Here is a 22,121-nt window from a genome sequence, read left to right on the forward strand (position 1 = left end):
ATTAGAAGGCTGAGAAGGTATGGCTAAAATGGAAATGTTGCAGCTGCTACTGGACACCAAATAAATTTACCAGTTGCTGTGGCATTGCTTGACCTGCCAATGGGATCTTTACCCACACAAATACACACACACACACGCACGCAGCACACACAAATTTCAATTAACAATTTTACCCTTAATTTGGCCAAAAAAACAGCAAAAACCACCAAAGACGCCTAAGCATGAGACTGAGCTGAGCTGTGTGCGATGAGCTGGCAAACTAAATTACAATTTCAAATTCCCCAATATCCAACTCCAAGCTAGTCCGCCCACCGGTCTCCCCACCTGGCAGGGGCTCGAGCATCAATTATGATTATCGTCACGTTTTATGAGACGTTTGCCCAACTTTATGACTGGGCGCGTGCTAGTCGAGCGCCCCAAAGTATGCACTCTTATAATGAATATTGACAAAGGATATGCACAATATATGTATGTACAGGCAGACATACAGGTAACCGGTTTTACCTTACACATCCTTACCGTCACTTTACATACACGCATACACGCCTAGCATATGTTTAGTTTCCTTATATTACCGAGTTTCCTACTCATTTATTCATTAGTGGAATTAGCCACAGCCCGGAACTAGTATATTCAGATTCAGGCTGAAGCTTTTGCGAGACGACTGCGAGTCCAATTAATAAGACAACTTCTCTCTTATACTAATGGATGTACTACTATATTACAAAAGCTACTTTGTGATCCCAAGGATTGGCCTCTTAAAAAGGCATCTATTCTGCCTCTGTCTCTTGCTAGACCATATATGCACACTCATATTAGAGATACTATAAGACTAAGCTCATACTAACTAATGTTAAAAAATAAGAAAAACCACAAAAAATACTACATAAGATTTACCTACATTTTTTAAGTACTGCCAGTTTAGAATATTTCTAATTCTTTTCTTCGAGAGATTGTACTCTTAACATTTTCCTTGAAATGAGAGCACAGTTGCTTTTAATTGTGTGCGCCAAGAAAAAAAATTAGCAGAAATTAAACCCTGTAATGAGTAAAAAGCAGAAGACAGTAGACAGTAGAAGTCAACCCGCAATTAAAACTGGCAACAAACGAAATTTCAATTAGCGGCACTTAGCGGCAGCTGCCATTACCTAAAAAACCAACCCGAGTGGCAGTGAAAAAATATCTAATAACAACTAAACGATATTAGAGAACAAATTAGCCGGGCACGCCCGGCAGCGCAGGGGCACGGGGGTAAAGGGGAAACACAGAAATTGAATGGCAGCCGCAGGAGAAAACCGCAGGCAGTGCAAAGAAAAAGGCAGCGGCAAAGTCGTCAAAGGCGACACTTGGATTTTGGATTTGGGTTTTTGCTTGCCACATTAGGCAAAAACAATTTCATTTTGCAAATTGTTGTGTTGCATCTGCAACAGCAGCAGCGGCAATTTGGGCAAATCTTTTTGTGCAACATGAGGCAAGCAGCCAAGCGGAGGTCCTGCAAAACCGATTTCTTCTGTAATTGGCTCCAAGTACCAAGCTCCAAGCACTTAGTACACATGCATGGGGCTTACCATTTGGTAAATTGAAACTGCAAATATGCAAATGATTCGGTTTACCACTCCAAAATAACACACTAATTGCAATTTACGAACTTGCAATCAAAATTACCAAAAATTACCAAAACTAAAACAGTTTCAAGCACAATTACCAACCAAATTCTATAAATGAAAGTAATCCAAATTGCTTCATTTTGTCACTAAACGTTTGAATTGTCCTTTTAATAATCTACATACTAACTGCATCACACTATAATAATATAAAATATAAATAATAATATAAAACAGCTGAAGCTATACCTGCTGCTTGTGTGTGTGAAAAAGAGAGAAAAGAAGGAAGAAAGACAGACAGGAAGAGAGTTTGTGAGAATGAAAGAGTGTGAGATATAGGCAGAGTGAGAATTATGTAGAGAGGCGCTAAATAGAGAGTGCTAAAGTAAGCGAGACTAACAGAAGGCTGAAAAGCGATTAGTCTGAGAGATATGTAAAAAGCCAGAGAGAGGGAACGTTATAAGCGGTAACTACGAGAGAGCGTTAGAAAGATAATCAGAGAGAAAGAAAGAGGCAAAAAGAGAGCGCGTTATGAAACGAGAAAGAGTAGAAAAAGGTAAGAAGAGATAAATTGAGCCAGTATCGAAAAAAATTCGACGGCAGAAACCTGAAAGAGTCAACAAATATATACATAGGTATTGACCTCTAGATCAATCTGGCATCTTAATCTTTTTTTAGGTTTTGTCCAATTTGGTTGGTGAATTTGGGAATTTATTTATTATTTAAGTTGATCCTTACCCAATTGGACTAAAATTTATTTAATTTATTTTCTTTTTTTGCAAATTTATAAACTTTTTGCAAACATCAAAACATTCCATGCCATTACACAAATCCAACGCATCCTTTATGAGTGCTGCAAAGGATTGCGATATTGCAATGGCTAGAGCGAGGGGTAATACGGGGGCAGGATGTTTGCGGTAGTGGTAACCGAGTATTTGGATGATTGTCGAGCATGTGAAACTTCTTGAAGATAATAATAATTTAGTGCTGTTGAAATGACTTTTGACCATCACACACAATTGATACGACCGACCAACAGTAGCAGTAGGCAGGCGGGCTGAAGGCTCCCAGCTCCCAGGGCTAGGCTCGGGCACAGTTCCACACACGTGTCCTTGCACGTCACCCACTCCTGTGGAATGCAACTCTGCGACTGCATGCAAACAAAGTCGAATGGAGTCGACTAGTTTGCACAATCAAAAATTGTGCCCCAGGACGAAGGATGGGCAGCTCGACGGAGGAGGCGTGCTGGAAAGAAAGTATGCCAGACCATTTGTTCGTCCGCATCTCAAAGAAATAAACAAAAGGGGCGCGCCGCCAAAATGCCGGAAAATCCACACATCCTTCGACGCAGCCACTTTGCATGCAATGCGAACAACTTGCACAACGATATTGGTTTTGTTGTTGTGGAAATGCCTTGGCGGGTTTTGTGAAAACTGAAAATGAATTCGTAAAAATTCACTTGTAATAATTTCTCGATTTTTGGTGGAAATTATTTGATTTCACACACGTGTGGAACGCCCGCCTCCGCACGGCTGATGCAGCTGCCAGCCAAAGGACTCGATCTTCTGCAGCTCTGCCGCAGGCTGCCTGCTGGCCATAAAATAAACTTCATCTTCAGTTCGTGCCGCTCAGCATTTGGGTGTGCGTACACAGAGCACAGGGAAATGCGCATTCATTCGCAAAATTCCCAAAACAAATAAAGTAGTTTTTTAAGGTGGTAAACGCTACGCTTTGGGGTCGGGCTACAGCACAGACAGGAGCTCGATTATTTGCGGTGGCACAATGGCTAAGTGAGGTTACATAGATCCTTTGAAAAGAACTTGCAGAAAGTGATAGAGCTTTAAGACAATGAGTTTGATTACACTGAGTAATGGGGAACTCAGAATAAAATATTAATTGAAAATATCGATATTTTAATAATAACATGGGCGATGTTCAATTAAGGTTTAATTACTTAAGTAATTACAATTGAAATTATCAATAATTACTTAAATATTTATTCAAGTAATTCTGCAAAAATTGGCAAAAATAATTCCGCCTCAATACTTAAATTGCTTATAAAATCAGTTTTAAAATCAGTAATTCAACATATTACACTTAAATACTTTAGTAATTGTGCTACAAGCATTAATAACTTGATTAAAATTGTCTGAAATGTATATTTACTTAAGTAAACATGCCAGAAAAGCTTAAATGCCTAGATAACTATATATTATAACTAGTCGGAAGCTATAAACATATGAATATTACATATAATTCTGTCAAAGAACTGAAATAATTTTGATTTACTTCAGAAGAGATGGCAGAAAAGTGTAATTACTTGAGTAATGATGCCTAAAAGAATAGCATTACTTAGGTAATTGTAACTGAAAGCATATGCACGCTACTAACCTTATCTGATATATGCAATAGTATTTCAGGTTTTCGTCCAGCTTATAGCCATTGGGGCAAATGCCAGCCAAGGCAGCGGACAGTGCGGCTGGTCAAAGCCAGCGAGCATCCGCATGGCTAGTGGCAGGCATGTAATTTGCATTTTGCAAAGTCCAAAATGAACTAATAAACACACACACACACACACCGGAACCCGAGTCCACAAATTGTCGATGTTTGCAGCGCAAATCGTATTACCAGGCGGGGTCGGTACCCGCGATCCCAGCGAAAAGAAAGAGGTCTACGCAGCGCAGTTTCAGTGTCCGCTGGCACACGGCTAATAGGCAGGCAGGCAGTCGCGAATACTTGGCTCAAATTGAAAGTTATTTAATGCAGGAGGAGAAGGTCGAGCTCCGGCTGAGGGTGATGGTGAGTTTGAGGGTGAGGCTGGGGTTGGCGCGGCCTATGAGGTTACGGAAATTGTTACGCGATGCTTGGCCAGGCCAAGAAAGTGGCAACCTCAACAACAACTGGGAGTTGTTTTCTGTATTGTTTTTTTTTTACAAATAAGATTCAAAAAGTTTATGCCGTTGGCTGTCAGGACTTGGCAAATGGGCAGTCGAAGCTGAGCGGGGGAGAGCCGGCCGAGCTGCGTGTGACTCGCATTCGCCGGAGGATTCCGTGCGGGGACACTGAATATTTAACAAGCGGCTGCGGAAGAGGAAACCAAATGGCGCAAGTGTTGCTCAGTTTAATCTATTTCCTGCACGGTATGCCTCGAGACCAGGGAGATAGTCTGATAGTCTGCCTGCCTCCTGGCTAGCTCGCCGGCCGATCCGCACAATCTTTAAATACACAAATTTATCGTTTCATAAAAAGGCAAACTTCACTTAATTCCGTGAGACAACAAAATTTCTCGGCTCGCCGCAAGTAAATTCATTTTCCCGTAAATATTGTCTACGGCGAAACTTAATTTACCAACAAAGTGCGCATAAAAATGTGCGGTTAAAAAATCATACATATAAACGAAAATTATAACATTTCTGGAAACAACGTTTTGTCGAATTCAACGATTTTATGCAAGTGCGGCCGAAATGTGAAAAGTTTTATAATTCACAAGTGGCTTAGGCACAAGGTGAAAAGGTTGTTTAAGATCACGGAGATACTTATTCCATATTTGACTAAACTCTCTGTGGAAATACAAAATATATATATCTAAAACTGTTTGTCCCGACTGAAGAAATGACTGTTTGACATATGCACAGACCATACCACGAATTTCACCAGCAAACGTGGAAAATCGATGGAAATCCGTTGCATACAACTATTTTGGTTATCAGCCCATCAGCATTTACCTCCAATGAAATTCGCTAAATCCACCCGTGGATGAAAAATGAGGTCCAAGATGGTGGGTTTCGGACGAACCGCATCTGTAATAGGGGAAAAAATGGACTTCAATCTTATTTCGAAAGGCATATTAAAAAATCTTCCAGGGGTGGAAAACGGTTGGAAAAGTGATTAAAATTTAAAAATAAAAAGGCTAGGCATATAATAAAAGGCTCTCTCTCTCTCTCTCTCTCTCTTTATCTCTCTCTTCATATATAAAAGCTTGGATGTTAGGGAAATTCAGACCTGGGATTACATTTTCGATAGATCTCACTTATTGAATGTCAAATACTTAAAAGCCGCGATTCAACTTTTTGGAATGTGTTTTTTTTAACTTCCTCAAATATATTTAAATAATATTTAACCATAAACTTTTGAGATTTCCTTTCTTTATGCAAACTTTCCCTGGAGAAATGAATGTTTATGTCTAAAAAATGTGGCCAGAGAAAACACGCTAGCCACAAAATTGTTTTCAAATTAAGATGGCAATTTTCAGCGACCAGTGCCCATGTTCACGGCCAGAGGACCATGGTAAAGCACCCCAAAATACGACAGAAAGACCTGGTCAGGTGTCAGCTGAGAGTGTGCGTGTGTGTGTGTGGTGGGGGGTGTAGGGGTGGGGCCAAGAACTTATGGCGAAGCTCGACGGCAAAGAAATTTGATTATGTTCGCGGTTACACTTCATTCGTCTCCAACTCCCCCTACCCAGCACCATGGCAAATTGACATAAATTGTTTTTGTTGTTGTCTTTGGAGCCCTCACTCAAGGAATTTATGCGATCAATTAAATTTTTCAAATGACCAAAAAGTTGTTTTGCTTTTTAATTTTCATAAATTTTACTTAAATGTTTTCATATTTCGATAGTAAATTTTATTTCGGCCGCCGCTTAATGTGTCAAGTTCTTTTGGGTTTGGTTTTTTGGGCGAGTTATGAAAATCATAACAAGATTTTATGATGATTAGAAAATTTAGATATCGGGGCGGGGCATAGGGCATATGAAATACACACACTCGTTAGCATTAGAATTTATTGCAAATGAGCAAAACTTTTTCAAAATTAGAATGCACAAAAAGTCAGGCAGGGCAGTGAAAGTAAATCAAATGTAAATCATCGACAGCAACCAAGCGATCCTGGACCAACTTTCATCTTTCAAAAGTCCGGCAGCAGCAGCGGCAACGGCAGCAAAATGATATACAACACATTTTGTGGAACCTTTACAACTAAATGCGGATAATCTGTAAGTTTGCTTTACCAAATTTATGTGAAACGGGTGGAGTTTTCCCTATATTCTTCATGCTGCTCCTGCTGTTGGCTGGCCGTGTTGTTGTGCTTTTTCTTGGTTCCCTGTATAGTTTTTCAGCTACCCCCTCGTATCTGGTGCCAGCCGCCCAAAACTAAAACATGCGCATTCAATGGGCGTCCGTCCCATCCGGGCAACACCCACCCCTAGCCCGATCCTGTTGCTGCAATTCATTTCCAACAGACGGGTGTGTATATGTGTGTGTGTGTGTGTTCGTTTGGAGCAGTGCTTCTCAGTATATGTGCGGAGATTTACCGTTTTATACTTGACATTTCCAAAAGTTTAAGTTTTAATTTATGACACCGCCACTTTCTATACGGGGCGACAAGCTAAATATGAGCGTGCGGCGGAGGAGTAGGAGAAGGAAGGGCGGGCATCCTTAAACAGGATATCTAACTATTGTCGTTAGTCTTGAGGCGCTCGTCCAGCTCATCTTTACAATACGCTCAGCTTTCTATGCTGGCCATTTGTTCATTTAAATGGCCACAGAGGGGATCCAAAAAACACTCCTGCGGTGGGAAATGGATTCTAAATCTTAAATATTTTAAATCCTATACAATATATAATTCACACAAGTAAATTAATGGCTTACAATTAATCAATTACTACATATTAAATATATTATATTATTAAAGCAAACTTGGGTTTAGGTTAACAGCTGGTCGAAAACTTCCGAACCAGCGTTTCAGACCTCAATGAGGTCATTTATTTTTTTCATCTACAAATACACTTGAATTTAATTTGCCAAAAAAAAAGAGAACAATCAACATTAAGATCCAACGATTTGGGAGTGCGTGGGTATAACATCGGATGCTCGTAACTCCTATTCAGTAAAAATTGAGAATTTGTTATCACTTTAAGAGCAGTTGCAGACTCACCCGGCAGCGATTGATTTTTAATCCGATTGCTACAAAATTTCTCAATTAAAAAAAATCTAGAACCAACGATTTCGGCGAGTATGGTGCCAACTGGGGCGCTCATAATTACCGACACCTGCTTCGGGAATATATTATATATTATAAAGATATATATGACAATATTGGCGATAATTGCCTTACCTGGTAGGGAATTGTAGTTATCACCACCACCCCGGCGCATTTCCGAGGGAGAACTATAAATAGGAGCTATAATACTTAGCGCTTGTATTATTTCCAACTATACTTACTACAATCCGTTTCGTGAATCGTATCGTCGATTCTCCATGCCGTGTCTCATAGGGGAGCGATAGCCAGCGCCTCTATAGGGATTGGAATCATCGTCATCGTGATAGTTCCTAGGCCTTTGAGGATACCAATCGTGTCTACCGTAACTGACACAGTCGCCAGAGTATGACCTCATCTGATCCCCGTCCTCTGGTCGCTCACATCTGTAACCAGTCTGGGCGACATACTGTTGGTAACACTGCACGAAATTCCGGAGTACTGAAAATCAACAACAATTAAATATAAATTCAAGCCGAGCTCACATCAATCGCACTGTCATTGTCGGGTGCTGCCATGCCGTAGGTCTCCATAATTTTGAAAATTTAAAAAAAAATGAATTTGAATTTTTCGTAAACCGAAAAAGTTGTTTTTAGCCTGAACGTAAGAACAAAAATGAATTTTAGAAATATAGCACAAGCCTCGTTCCCTTTTTGGGTTTGCATGGATAACTAGACTGTTTGCATTTATTGGTTTTGTACTCAAAACTAAACTAAGTGCTTGCAACTTTGAAATAGTTATTGATTTTAATTTAAAATAACTAACTGGCCGGTTAAAATATATATATTTTCGATGGGCTAAGCACCGAGAATTTGAAGGTGTTTCTGCCAACACCTTTTTAGACTTCTTTTAATTTTTAAAATAATATTTCCACACCTATTAATGTAAGTTTCCATAGTTTGAATATGCTCATTAATATAGTGTTATCGTTTATCCATTTTCATAAACCAATAATCGATTATGTCATTCCAATAATCGATATGCCAGCTTCTGTTTCAAATACAGTGGGAATAGCACGGAAATGTATGCATGAATGTGTGTATGCTTATAAGCGAAGACCAAGCTTACTTTCCTCTATTATGAGCTTATATTTATCTATAGATCTTATTTGTTTTACCAAGAATCTGGCAGAAAATTTGGCTTTTGCTTGACGAGTATGGTATAACTGAAAATGAACAAAATCTTAAATATTGCCTTGCTATGCGATTCTCATGAACTCAAGTAGATAGGATTTCTTGCTTTCAATGAACTGTAATAATAACCCTTGTCCCTCTGCTCCTTAACTGTTTTTATATGTGTTGTTTTCCTTTTACTTTGCTGGCTGATTCTTGGCAATACAAACAAATCATATATATTATAATAATGTTAAATTTGGCGACCTTTCCATGTTATAAATATTATATATTATATATTATATATTATATATTATATATTATATATTATATATTATATATTATATATTATATATTATATATTATATATTATATATTATATATTATATATATATATATGTTATATTATATTATACTTACGGGTATCGCACGGCCTTGCCCGTGGCACGTATAAAATAAATTCTCTCAAAGATCATTAAAAATGAGCTTGAAACCAGTAGTAAACAAAAGTAAATTTTATGCCGATGACCGCTAATTTACCATTGTTGCGAGTGAAATTTTACAAATCGCTAAAACAGGCATTCATTAAATGAAATGTTGAGCTTTGACAATAAGTTTGAAGCAAATCGGATAAAATTCAAAACTTCACCAAAAAGTCTTAGAACCACCTTTTACCGAGTATGCTTAAATTCTGCAAAAAGAAAAATAACATTATTTTTGTATAATCTTTTTTTTTTTTGTTTAAAACTCAGCGTAGATCGAAGAAAATGTTTGTATTTAAAATGGACTAGAAAACGTTTGTATTTTCCTTTTCAAATTTCTAATTTGCTAATGATGTGTAAGTGCGTATGTGTGAGTGAGTGTGTGTGTGTATGTATGTGTATAAAGTAACTTTAGCTCTAAGTCCATGGGCTCAACATGAAAGCTGAAATCCCTCTGTCCACCAGGCTAGCCAGGAAAACCCTGCACCTTCTCTGTGAGGATGATGAATTTGGACATTTTGTGTGCGCAAAGTCACTTGCTTAAAAGTTATTAGGGATTAAAAGAGTTGCGGCTGTGGACACAAATGCGCTTCGGAATCTGCTTCATTAGGGACAGAGGCCATTGCATGGGACATGGCACTGTACAGGCAGGACATGTGTGTAGTCTGTGTGTGGGTAGGTAAACACCTTTGGTGAAAGTTTTTGAAAATACTAAAAGGAAATCACTTTAGACGTCCTGCAGAACGGTCCCAAAGAAAAAGCAGCAGCACCAAAAGTTTGCGCAGTCACGCCCCCAAATCCTCCTGAACCCAACCGAAAAGCTCAAGTTTCTGCTGGAGAAAGCGTGAACGATTATGACTACCAATCCTGACTGCTTCTGCCTGCTCCTGACTGCCTCTGATGGCAGGCAGCGTGGAGTTTTAATGTTGCCCGCAGCAACTTTTGAGACATCTTAATTCCCTTCGAGATAAATCAAAAATGGGTAACCAGATCAGTGAGTGTATCCATTGGGTATGGGGGCTGGTTTATGCTACACAAAATTTGTATTTTTATTTACATTTTCAACTTATGCATTTTTATGAGCTGCGCTTTGTGTGGGTGTGGGCGTGGGTGTGTGTGGTTTATCCTTTCATAAATGCGTCCAACGGCCAACTGATTTATGCCACCACAAGCTGGCGCTGCTGGCAGCCAGTTGCATCCCTTGACCCCCTTGCCACACCGGCGCTGGCAGGCGCTTCCTGACGACGTCGACGGCAACAAAGTAACAAAACAGCAAACAAAAATTCCAGAAACAACATAAAACCGATTGATTTATTTTGACAATGCTCCATGCAGTAGTGCCTAGCTACACACAGAGCCGGAGTCAGAGTGAGAGCCGGAGTTGGTGAGTCCGAGGCCAAGTCCGGCTGCCATTGTTTGCACAGGCGTCGCTCGGCCCCATCGACATGTTCCATTCGCATTTCGGACCGTCAGCAGACCCAGCACCAGCCCCAACCATAGCCTAGACTCAGTCCCAGTCCCAGCCGCCCCCGTTACGTTGCCTACCGCCTGCAAAGTTGTCCTCTTTGTCGGTTTGTAAAATATTTTATTTGCACATCTTTCTTATTTTAATCCTTCATTGCATTCTGTTTGGTTTGGGCGACTTGAGCTCCACCTCGGGTTCGGTCTGCATGCAGCCACAGTGTGGGAGCGGGAGCCGGTACAAATACAATTCAGACTACGTGTGTTTCTATGCTGCGGCAAAAGCCCATAAAACACACGTTAATTACCCTACAGTAGCAACCCCCAACCCCCACATCAAGCTTCACATTAATTCCTGCAAAATTATTTAATGCAAAAAAAATTATCTCGTAGCGTTCCCGGCCGTTACTATCCATCCCGCCAAAAGAAGCTAACCACATTCTTTGAATTGATAGAATATCCACAAAGCATGTAACATATTCGACACGAAGCCCATCTGAGGTAATGCCACGTTCTTCCACCAATTTCACACATCTGCGGGTGGAAACAGTGGTAAATCGGTCAATAAAAACAATTCTTCATAAAGAGATAGCAGGAAGTATATAATTTGTTACAATTTTGGCGTAAGTATGTGGAATGCGTTAAACAAATGTAGAACTATTCACAAGGATTCGTACATTATTCTGTTGGGGAAGCATTGACTGACGAACATCCGTCCTGGCATTCATTATATGACCGAAAACGAACTTTTACTACGAAAATAACCAATAATAAAGAATGGATATCGAGACATCACCATTATTGCCAATATGAGTTGACCGTGACGGACTGTCCAATGGAATCTGAAATATAGTTTCATATTTACAATCTCTTTCTTAGATTGTGTATTTCAGGCACATACCATCCGCAAATTGGGGATATTCGGGCTGCTTATGACACCTATCATTGGGTGTACTGTTGGTGGGAGAATCACAGCTTAGTCGAAATGGGACGTGTATTTGATATTCATCCGATTACTTACTACAAACCATTGCGGGCCAACATTTCCCGGGATCGTCGATTATGACGGTCCATGCTACGATAGGCGAACGAGCTGTTTGTTACCGAATGCCGGGGTGGATAATCCTCATTGCATCCATACGGCGAATGGCCAAGATTCGGCTTGCAGCCGCTGTCGTAAAAATCGCTTTGGAATTGTTGGCCGCTCAAATGTGGAGCACCTGCCTGATCGTAGCTCTTATTAGTGCCGTTCATCTATGGGGCGAGGCAAAATTGAATCAAAATTATATCCGTGGGAGATGCGGCACTCGGCATACCTCGGGATAAAATAGTTGGGGAAATGGCATATTGATCCGATAGCCACCAATTTGTGCATTCTCAAAATAATCCATAATTTTATATACAATTTTAAACTGAACCAGGATTAAGAAAAAATTACCTATGCCAAAATATAGTAAATTTTAAGGTCGAATCGAAGATAGTATTTTAGTTACAAGCTCTGAATGAATACTGAAACTGTTGTATACATGCTGGAAAACAATTTACCTTAAACTTGGAGAAAGGCCAACTTGACTAGGTAAAAATAAATGAGGTTCTAGTCGGGAGCTCCCGACTAGGGGATACCCTGAACCCTCTTCTGCCAACACCAAATGCAAATATATATACTATTCTAGAAGCCACATGTTAAGTTTGGTGACTCTAGCTCTTATTATTTACCAAAATTGCCAAAAAAATCTATCAATCTATCAATATAAATTTTTTTTTCGAAAACGGGGCATGTTATTTTTATCGGAAACAAACTCGATCTGCGCAGGCACTAGGAGGACCTACATCTAAAATTTCAAGCCTCTAGCTCTTATAGGTTCTGATATCCTTGCGTTCATACATACATACGGACGGACGGACAGACGGACGGACAGACAGACAGACAGACGGACGGACGGACGGACGGACGGACGGATAGACGGATAGACGGACGGACGAACAGACAGACAGACGGACATGGCGATCAAGAATATATATACTTTATGGGGTCGGAGATGCTTCTTTCTACCTGCTACATACATTTACCTTTTTTAAAAATACAATATACCCTTTTTACCCATTTTAAATGGGTTCAGGGTATAAAAATGAAAATTCTTCAACTATATAAATAATTATGGTTGCTTGGCGAACTTTTGAAATTATAGTTAAGGCCAGAACTTCAGCCAGCTATAATACTATTTTTAAATCAATAACATATCAGGGTAAGACTCAAGAGATCTCCCGCTTAATAATTGATCTTTAAGGCTGGCGTATCCAGGCTATGCCCACTTCCACAAATTGCAGACATTTATATATCAATCAATTTGGTAATCAGTGTGATTTTAACAAGCTAATAAATATGTTTGAGCGTTACACTTGCGTCTCTGCGTCTCTGAACAGTGCATAACGTAGTCGGTTATACCTATGTTTCCAGTGCAGATTTTCTTGCGAACACGGCAACGCTCTGCATTGTAAATATTTGCAACATGTACTAAGTGCTTTGCAAATTTTGCCAGTGAAATTAGAATGAAGACTTCATATATATTTCCTGGCGTAAGTCCACAGAAAGCGAACTATATTTTTAATGTTTCTTTTTGCTTAATGATAGAAATCTCGAAATAGGATACAACATTTAACATGTGGCATACTTCCCGATGTAGCCTTTTATACATATGTAGATTAATTGAAGCACTTAGAACTGCATGGCAATACGATAAACCTTTGAATCCGTGAGTACCTGCTGACAGACCGCGCATCGAAGAACAAGGTTAGACAAACATTGTGTTAACTGGGCATTTATTTCATAAGTAGCCGAAAGGATGAAATATAAGAAACAAATTTATTCAAAGCCAGCAAACGGGTGCGCACTCAAATATAGATATATTGGGACTAGTAATAAGGGTTGCCGCCGCCTTGACGGGACTGGCCGTACATTTGGCCCTCGGCACCACCAATACCTGGCAACGAGCTATAATAGTCGCCGTTTCCTCTGCCCGAGCGCTGATCCGTTGGCGAGCTGTATGGGGGGGTTAAGAGCAAGGTATTCCATATTAAGATTGGACTAAATTATCGGATGCACTTACTAGAGTCCGTTGCGCGAGTTCATTTCTCTTAAGACTTTTGTGTATCGCAGTGGGCTGCGGTAGCCGGGACCTCCAAAGGAAGCCGATCCGCTCTGACAGTTCCTCGAGTCGTCATAGGACTGCAGTCCACCGCCATAACCACGCGGCTGAAGGAATTCCTGACCCATCTCTGGTGCCTGGCCGTCGGGAGCGGACATACCGTAGCCTTCCATAGACTGATATTGACCATTTCCGTTAGCTTGACCGTAATCCATATTTTATCTTTTTTTTTTACGTTTTTTCACACGATAAATTTACCGAAAATTTTGAAAAGCCGTAAAAGTTCTATACAAATTTTTTTGGTACTTTACTGTCCGAAAAGTTATTTGTAAATAAATATATGTCCGACTGAGGTCGGCACAGGCCACATTTGAATCAAGCTCATGGCTAGTTTGATCAAAGAAAAAATATGTAAAAATGGAAAGCAAAGTTCTTAATATTTTGGAAGCTGTGCCCAACCATCGCAGATTTATGAGTCCATTTCCTTAGCTGGCCAATTTCTTAACCCATTCGGACGGGGCTTATCGCAGCAGCCGCAGTGCAAGCAAAGTTTTTCAACCCACAAAAAAAAAGCCTCTAAAATCGCCATAATGGAAATCAAAACGCCGACCCCCCTCCCCTCTCTCGTTGAGCCAATGAATATGCAGAAGCTGCAGTAGTCGGCGAATAATTAAAATCGAGCAGCTCCTTGGGGAGGATTACACGAGCGCAGCCTCAGAGATACGGGCCACACTCCTTACGGTCGACAATTAAGTGCGCCTCGTAATCTGTCTGTCGTAATTATGGCTCCACGGCGTATTTATCTGCTGCAATTAGCGCCGTGCACGAGTCGCATATTTCACAGATCCAAAGATTGAATTGCACGGACCGAATTTGCATTGCGCTTAGATGCAGAGCTGGGTCCTTGGCCTCGGGACGCCAGCGAATCGCGCAAGTTTATGTCTTTAATTAAATTTCGATAGAAAAAAATTGAGAATTAAACGCGATAACAACTGTTTATTATTCAGGTATTTGAACACCTTAATTCTTCGCAGTAATATTATTAGAAAAACTCTCCATGCTATATTTTTCTATATACTACATATATTTATTTATATATATGGCCCAAGTATGTTTTTATGTGATCATATTAATAATTATCTACTGTACTGTAAGTATATTTATAAAGGTCTGTAGTTCCCTTAAATTGAATCTGACGAATTTAAGATATACTATACAAATTGTGTTGCTGTCGAAAACATCTTCAGATGAATCATGAAATACAAACTTATTTCTAATATTTATTAAGGCCACAACAATATTTGCAGCTATTATTTTAGTTGCGATTTATCGAAAAACTCTTTCACATTTTTTTGACCATTTTCATATTTCTTATAAAAGACAATATAAATAGTATTTTTATTATATTGACCCAACTGTATATCTAAAATTACGCTGAAGGAAATCTCCTTGGAGCTGGAATATTATAAGCTTTGCTATAACTTTTATCAACTCTCTTTGGATTTTTGCTAAATCTAAAGTTGTCTAGGATTGGCAGTTAATATGATATTCGTTCAAACTCTTGGACATTATCTGCCCAGAGCGAATGGATCGCTCGAGGAGGTTTTCACGTAATAGATGCCAGCCTTGGGTACGGATGGTTCTCCGCCCATTCGGTGCGCTTGTCGCTGACTCTGGTCACACTGCCACTTGCGCTTCTCCCGCCTGCAGGGCGTGCCCCAGAAGCCATTCGGGGAGTTGATGGACTCGGCGAACATCTGATAGGCGCGTATGTGCGAGCAGCCCAAGTAGAAGCAGTTGCGTTGATAGAGTCCATAGTTCGGATAGAAGGTAGCGCTGCCCGTGGGCTTCAAGAAGCCAAAGTTGCCGCTAGTGTGCATGGACTCCACATACTTGGCATCGCTGGGATCGATGCGGAACTGGGCACTGCGATGGCGAAATTTCGGACCAGCCGGATCCAGGGCGAAGATGGTATTGTACTGCTCGGGCTTGAGGCGTTTGCCCGCAGCACCGGCTATTTGGGCGCCCAGCGAGTGCCCAACCAAGTACATGTCATCGTAGCTGGCATGGAACTGGCGATGCAGCTCCCGTGTGAACTGCGCCAGCTGGGCACCCATCTCCTCGATTAGTTGGACCACGGAGAAGTAGTTGATATTGGCAGAACTGGCGCTCCAGTCTGTAACGATGACATTATAGTCGCCGTGCTTTAGGTAGGCGTTTTTCACGTCCCGGTTAAAGGAGCCGCGCGACTGGCTCATCCAGCCGTGTATGATGAGACGGGTGGGCAGCGATCTATTGAAGCCGGCATGGCGCCACTTCTGCTCATTTTGGAAGTCCAGCTCGCGTCCGCACTCGGGAAACTCGCGCTTGAATAAATAGAAGAGCATGCGATGGCGTGTGGTGCCAAAAGGATTAAGATTCCCGGCAATCTTCTTCAGGAACGCTAAGTCGAGGAAGCTGCCAATGCCGCGTGGTTCGCTCAGATCGTTGTCGCACTTGTTCCACACACAATGCTCGGCGCCCTCGTACTCATCCGCCTCCAGCGTGGACTTCAGATCGTCCGGCTCTTCCTCTTCAAAATCGCCGCGTACGCCAATGTCCACCTCCTCAGGATCTGGCACCAGGTCCATAAACTCGCCCATTTCCGCTTCGTAAGCCTCATCGATATGGTTGCTTTGGGCTATAATGGAACAGGCCTTTCTATAGGATTTGCGTCCAACTCCCGTTGTTCAAGCCTCTACTTACCATGCGCTGCGGCCATTAGCAGGACTACGGCAAGTATTTGAAACCACATTTCGACTCGCATCAGCTCTAAAAGATCTACACAAAGCGTCTATTAGACTCTGTTGGGCACGTTCAGCTCACACGCTTGTTATATATACGCCAACTAATCAGACTCTGAATCTGATCAGGGAGCCAGCGGCGTAGCGCCTAGATCTAGCCCCCCCATGCAAGCCAGTTCCCAGAGAACGATCAGCTGCCAACGCCTCTGAAGTTATCATCTGGCAATCTAAACTCAATCGAACTGGCATTGCCCACGGCAGCAGCCGGCACGCGTTTCCCAGCTAAGCAACTCTCCGATTGCAGCTGATTTCTAATTGCATTACCGGTTCTATATATACTATATACTATACATATTAATACACATCGAGTGTTTGAACTTTTATGACTCTGTCTCGATGACGTCTGGGAATTTCTTTAATTCGTTTGGGGCGTTTTTAATTGCAGATTTGAATCATGTCATTTTTCACCTTATAAACTAAATGACATAGGTGCTATGGGTCAATTGGAAATGTTAATAATTAGCAAAATGTCAATAGTTGTCATTTTTACCAGGAATATCATTTGAACAATTAGAGTTAGGGGTGCAATCGTCATTAATATGCTATATTATTATATAGAAGAAGAATGTTGCCAAGATACCAAACTGATCTAGAGGCCAAACCATGAACAACGAGCCAAGCCTCGTTAAATTCGAATGAGATTTGACCGAGTTAGGGGGTTGGGAAATTTTGACCTATGTCCATTTTCACAAGAAGTTTTACCAAGAATAATGTTACCAGATTTGGATGCCAAATTGATTTTGTATATATCTATGTATATATGTATGTAATACATACATATATAGCATATATGCATGTAATACATACATATATAGCATATATGTATGCTTGTATGCATGTGTGTTTATATGCATGCCTGTTTGAATGTCGGAATGAATGCATGCATTATTGTATAATTATCTGTAATGTAATGTATGTATGTATGTAGGTATGTATGTGTGTGCATATGTGTGTGTATGTGTGACGTGGGTGTATGTATGTATGCGCGTATATATGTATGTATGAATGCATGTAGTTGTCTTCTAATAGCAGAGCAATTTGTTGCGCGGCAAATTTAAATAAAGAAACTTATTTATTAAAGCTGCCCTCCTCCTCGATTCTCAAAAATTTAAGTAAGGCTTGCAGGCTTCACCTATGAATTAGGCGCAGGCGGCTTCAACGCTGGAAGCTGAGGAGCCGGAGGAGCACCAAGGAGGAGGCGTGAGATTGTAGGTATGTATTTTAGTATGTATGTAGATATGTATGTAGATATGTATTTAAGTATGTATTTAGGTATGTATGTAGTTATGTATGTAGTTATATATGTATTTATGTATGTATGTATATATGTATGTATGTATGTATGTATGTATGTATGTATGTATGTATGTACGTATGTACGTATGTATGTATGTATGTATGTATGTATGTATGTATGTATGTATGTATGTGTGTGTGTGTGTATGTATGTATGTATGTATGTATGTGTGTATGTATGTATGTATGTATGTATGTATGTATGTGTGTATGTATGTATGCATATATGTATGTATGTATGTATGTATGTATGTATGAATGAATGAATGTATGAATGTTTTTATAATGATCTAAATTATATACATATATAAATTATTTTGCTTCGTTTGTCTTATGGAAGTTACATATTGAAATCACAAGTGTTGCATCGGTTCGCGGTCCATAAACGAAGGCTTTAGTTTTAATCTTCATCCCGTTTCTAATAGAACATTTTATTGTATGTTTATTCACAACCTATATATTTTTCTCATGACTTTTCTATTTTTGCAGCTTTGATTCACATTCAATAATATACAACTTTTTATTTTGAAAACTTTACTACGCACTTATATTTCGAATATCTTAGAACATTTACCTAATAATTTATTTTATGAAGCAAAAAGAGCTGGCAAAAAGTAACGGGCTTGTGTCGTGTGTAACGTATCAACCAGCTTTGAGTCGTCAGCATTCAATTTTTGTCAGTGTGGTAAAGGTGGTATCACCATAGCTAATCGATAGGCTGCAAATATATCGATAGTTATTCTTATGGCTTCCATTTTATCAATAACAAAGAACAAGCAAAGTTGTAAATATCTATTGCCTTCCGTAAAGATAGCCGCACATCGCGGTTACAACAAATCAATAGAATGAGTCTTGACGACGTGATCTACGTAATATGTCTGCTGGCCTGCATTGGCGCCGGAAGTTACGTGAAGAAAATCCGCGATGAGTCGCAGCGCAAATGCACTTGCTCAATGCTGGGCATTATTGTTGTTGTTGTCGTCTCGGGCTTCCACAGCCTGCACTGTGCCATCTCCGCCGCACTAGGCACGGCCAGTGTGCTCCTGGTGCATCCTAGGTAAGTGGCATGTCTCTGTGTGTATGTTTTCCTTTCATATTCAATTTTTACTTATCCGTTAATATAATTCCAGCAAGTGTCACTTGGTCACATTCGTCGTAATGTTTGGCTATCTGGTTTTCTTCCGGCTTGTGTACCTCTTTGGCCTGCCGGCGGTGCCCGGCCATACCAACATGATACAAATGTTGCTCACACTGAAGGTTAGTTGCATAACTATTATTGGCCTAGCCTTGACCGGCTTTTCTGAACTATTCACTTAGGTGTCTGGCATTGCTTTTGAGAAAACCGCAGCCTGGAAGCGTTTACAGGCACGCGGCGAACAGGACAACAATGAGCAGCGGGATGTCAACAGCGAGCCCAGCATAGAGATTACGGACTACGATATGGACTTGCAGAAACTGAGTGCCACAGAGATAGTGCACTATAGCTTCAATTACGTAGGCATTCTCACAGGTCAGTGTACAAATGCTATGAATACATGCATGTCTTCTTAATCTTATTTTTAAGTCAAGGTACAGTAGAAGCTCGCTTGCGTGCACATCGACAATTCCAGATTTTTCTTCTGCTAAAGTATAGTGCTTTAAAGAAATGTCAAACAAAAACTGACATGTTAAAAAAAATATCCGTCTGATGAAAATATTCGTTAAAAGAGCTTTCACTGTAGTTGCCATTGCATGCGCTTTGTGCATATGCTTGTTGCCTGACAAGTATGCAATCTATGCCTTCACCTTGAATTGCTTGATTGCTGCACAATTTGCAGCCGGTGCCAAAGTCCATTTATTTAGTTGTCTGAACTTAAACTGAACCCACAAATAGTAAACATTTTATGGGTGGTTATCTATAGATGCGAATAATCACTATACATGCAGTTACCCGTCTTATCTATACGCACTGTCTGCATGTCATTCTATTTATAAACGAATATTGCAGAATTCCATTCAGAACTTGTTAATAAATCTTTATCTTAAGTTGTTCAAAGATTATGATCTAAGATTATATAGGTTTAATGTAGAAACAATTGAACTTTTGTTTAATTTATATCCATTTCTCTAAATTATTTTGATCAATTTTTACCTTAAAAAAAAGTATTTAAACACATTTGTTTTTCTTTGCTAAACTTTAATATATTTTGTACATTTTTTAATATTTGTAAACTACATTTTTGCTTCAACTTTACTTTCTGCCTTTAATTTGTCATATTTTATTTTAATAGTTTCCTTATAAAAAGCTGAAGCTGAAGCTGAAAAACTTATTAAATTTCCATTTTAAACTTTACAAGCAAATAAGTGAAGAGTTTAAAGAAATGATTAAAATAAAATTAATTATTAATTTAACAACTCCTTTGTATTTTCCATAATATAATAATATATATAACTAATTTTGTATCTTTCAGGCCCATATTATCGCTATCGTACATATCGTGACTACTTTGAGATGCCTTTTAAGGATCATGCGCCCTGCGCACAGGCAACTATCGAGCAGCTCAAATCGGCTGTCTTCTACTGCAGTCTATATCTGCTGGCCAACTACATTTGGCCACTGGGGGTGAGTACATGAGCCAGTAAAATATTAATGAACGTAATTTAATACTCTTTTAATTTTAGTACGCGCTTAGCGATGAGTTCTACAATGATCGATCCGTTCTCTATCGCCTTTTATATGTGTGGCCCACGTTCTTCATTTTCCGCGCACGCATCTACACCGGCCTGACATTGAGCGAGTGCGTGTGCACAATGGCAGGATTTGGTGCGTATCCCGATGAGGCTGATGTCACCAATGGAGAGGGGCCGCGCAAGCGTTATCAGCACATGAAACGAGATGCCGAGAAGCGTAGCTACAATTTTACAACAATTGTGAATACACGCGTCCTCGAAGTGGAGCGCTGCTGGACTTTCCGCGAGGGCATGAAGCACTGGAACGTGTGCGTTCAATATTGGCTCGCGGTGAATGTCTACAAACTGTTTCCCATCAGGAAATATAGGTGAGTCTGCCCATACAATTTGCATGTGTGCTGTTGCCCCGGAGCTCAATAATGCTAGCTAACGTTTAGTTAATTGAGCTTTGCGCAAGCATAGTTATTATTTTTATTGTCTTGATGTTGTAATTACTTTAATGGATACTCGCCCAGGCTAGAAAGGTATTCAACGTATCGCATTTAAGGAGTTTCTCAACTGCTATTCTTTTATTAAACATTGACTTCACTTTCAGAACGGGCGCCACGTTTCTGTGCTCGGCATATTGGCATGGCTTCCGCCCGGGTCACTACTTCTGCATCATGGGCGCACCATTTTACGTGCCTCTGGAAGACATGTGGCATAAGCTAGTGCGCAAGGATGCTGTCGGCCTGCGACGCACCGTAATCGATGTCATATTTTGGATATCCAAGTGGTTCGCCTTTAGTTACCTGGGCACAGCCTTTTTGCTGTCCTCGTTCGACAGCATTTGGCGCTTCTACAGCTCCGTCTATCACATTGGCTATATCACCTGGGCGCTTCTGGTTGCCCTGGGTCTGTACCTCACCAAGCTCAAGAAGGCGGCCGAACGCAAAGCAAAACGCGCTGCGGACTCCATTGCTCCTTCTGTAGAGCTAAACACATCAAAACAAAAAGCGCAGTAAGAACATAATTCAGATATGCAGCACGAACACAATTATTTAATAGTTAAATTCGGCAACTTTCCGTGTTCCATTTATACATAGATGTTGTAGAATGTTAGTCAAATTCTAACACCATAAGATATATAATGAACTTTTTATATTGTTCAAATTATTGACAAAAAACTAACGTTAAACCGTATCAGGTTGGCTAAGAATATAAGAATTTATCAGTTATATACACGTTTGGCTGTAAGGTTAATTATTCTTCGACAGTCCAAACATATACCTTCTTGAATTATACAAATATTCAATTAAACTTATTGAAGTTTAAAATGGCTATGTAGTTTTCTAAAATGTAATCTAAAAATTAACTAGCGAATGGAATATATATTATACAAATTCATCAGATCTTATGTTCCGAAAACAAAAGAAAACCAAATGTTGAAAAACTTTTTCAGATATTGCAGCTTTATTTTTGAAAACAATAT

At 40.0% G+C, this 22,121-nt stretch overlaps 5 protein-coding genes across 8 annotated transcripts; 1 reads left to right on the plus strand and 4 right to left on the minus strand.

The window, feature by feature from the left end:
• Positions 1-7,305: 7,305 nt before the first annotated feature.
• On the minus strand, positions 7,306-8,243 carry LOC115758603. Of its 3 annotated transcripts, none has more exons than XM_030699329.1 (5): positions 8,137-8,243; positions 7,826-8,081; positions 7,719-7,771; positions 7,539-7,653; positions 7,306-7,483 (listed from the first exon to the last, which is right to left on the minus strand). In XM_030699329.1, the coding sequence occupies exons 1-4, from the start codon at positions 8,171-8,173 to the stop codon at positions 7,595-7,597; spliced, it is 405 nt and encodes a 134-aa protein (XP_030555189.1). In that variant the 5' UTR covers positions 8,174-8,243; the 3' UTR covers positions 7,306-7,483; positions 7,539-7,594. The 3 variants fall into 3 exon arrangements, with proteins under 3 accessions (XP_030555189.1, XP_030555187.1, XP_030555190.1); XM_030699327.1 differs by having other exon boundaries at positions 7,539-7,656; XM_030699330.1 differs by having other exon boundaries at positions 7,539-7,656; positions 7,826-8,061; positions 8,126-8,243.
• Positions 8,244-10,872: 2,629 nt separating this feature from the next.
• On the minus strand, positions 10,873-12,195 carry LOC115759068. 2 transcript variants are annotated; one of them, XR_004017486.1, is made up of 5 exons: positions 12,012-12,195; positions 11,717-11,949; positions 11,597-11,649; positions 11,373-11,537; positions 10,873-11,229 (listed from the first exon to the last, which is right to left on the minus strand). XR_004017486.1 is itself a non-coding variant. In XM_030699896.1 (4 exons), exons 1-4 carry the CDS (start codon positions 12,084-12,086, stop codon positions 11,494-11,496), a joined length of 405 nt encoding a protein of 134 aa, XP_030555756.1. In that variant the 5' UTR covers positions 12,087-12,195; the 3' UTR covers positions 11,277-11,493. The 2 variants fall into 2 exon arrangements, 1 of the variants encoding a protein (XP_030555756.1); XM_030699896.1 differs by lacking the exon at positions 10,873-11,229 and having other exon boundaries at positions 11,277-11,537.
• Positions 12,196-13,539: 1,344 nt separating this feature from the next.
• Positions 13,540-14,165, minus strand: LOC115758616. Its single transcript, XM_030699349.1, has 2 exons — positions 13,803-14,165; positions 13,540-13,735 (listed from the first exon to the last, which is right to left on the minus strand). Exons 1-2 carry the CDS (start codon positions 14,054-14,056, stop codon positions 13,609-13,611), a joined length of 381 nt encoding a protein of 126 aa, XP_030555209.1. The 5' UTR covers positions 14,057-14,165; the 3' UTR covers positions 13,540-13,608.
• A 1,134-nt stretch (positions 14,166-15,299) lies between these two features.
• LOC115758866 (phospholipase A1 2) lies at positions 15,300-16,723 on the minus strand. Its single transcript, XM_030699655.1, has 2 exons — positions 16,587-16,723; positions 15,300-16,521 (listed from the first exon to the last, which is right to left on the minus strand). Exons 1-2 carry the CDS (start codon positions 16,645-16,647, stop codon positions 15,410-15,412), a joined length of 1,173 nt encoding a protein of 390 aa, XP_030555515.1. The 5' UTR covers positions 16,648-16,723; the 3' UTR covers positions 15,300-15,409.
• A 1,805-nt stretch (positions 16,724-18,528) lies between these two features.
• LOC115758896 (lysophospholipid acyltransferase 7) lies at positions 18,529-22,115 on the plus strand. The gene is made up of 6 exons (XM_030699692.1): positions 18,529-19,037; positions 19,111-19,237; positions 19,298-19,490; positions 20,431-20,582; positions 20,642-21,018; positions 21,246-22,115. The coding sequence occupies exons 1-6, from the start codon at positions 18,826-18,828 to the stop codon at positions 21,652-21,654; spliced, it is 1,470 nt and encodes a 489-aa protein (XP_030555552.1). The 5' UTR covers positions 18,529-18,825; the 3' UTR covers positions 21,655-22,115.
• The last annotated feature ends 6 nt before the right edge of the window (positions 22,116-22,121 follow it).

The sequence above is a fragment of the Drosophila novamexicana genome, unplaced genomic scaffold, assembly GCF_003285875.2.
Source record: "Drosophila novamexicana strain 15010-1031.04,08,12 unplaced genomic scaffold, DnovRS2.1 tig00000193-arrow-pilon, whole genome shotgun sequence".
NCBI lineage: Eukaryota > Metazoa > Arthropoda > Insecta > Diptera > Drosophilidae > Drosophila > Drosophila novamexicana.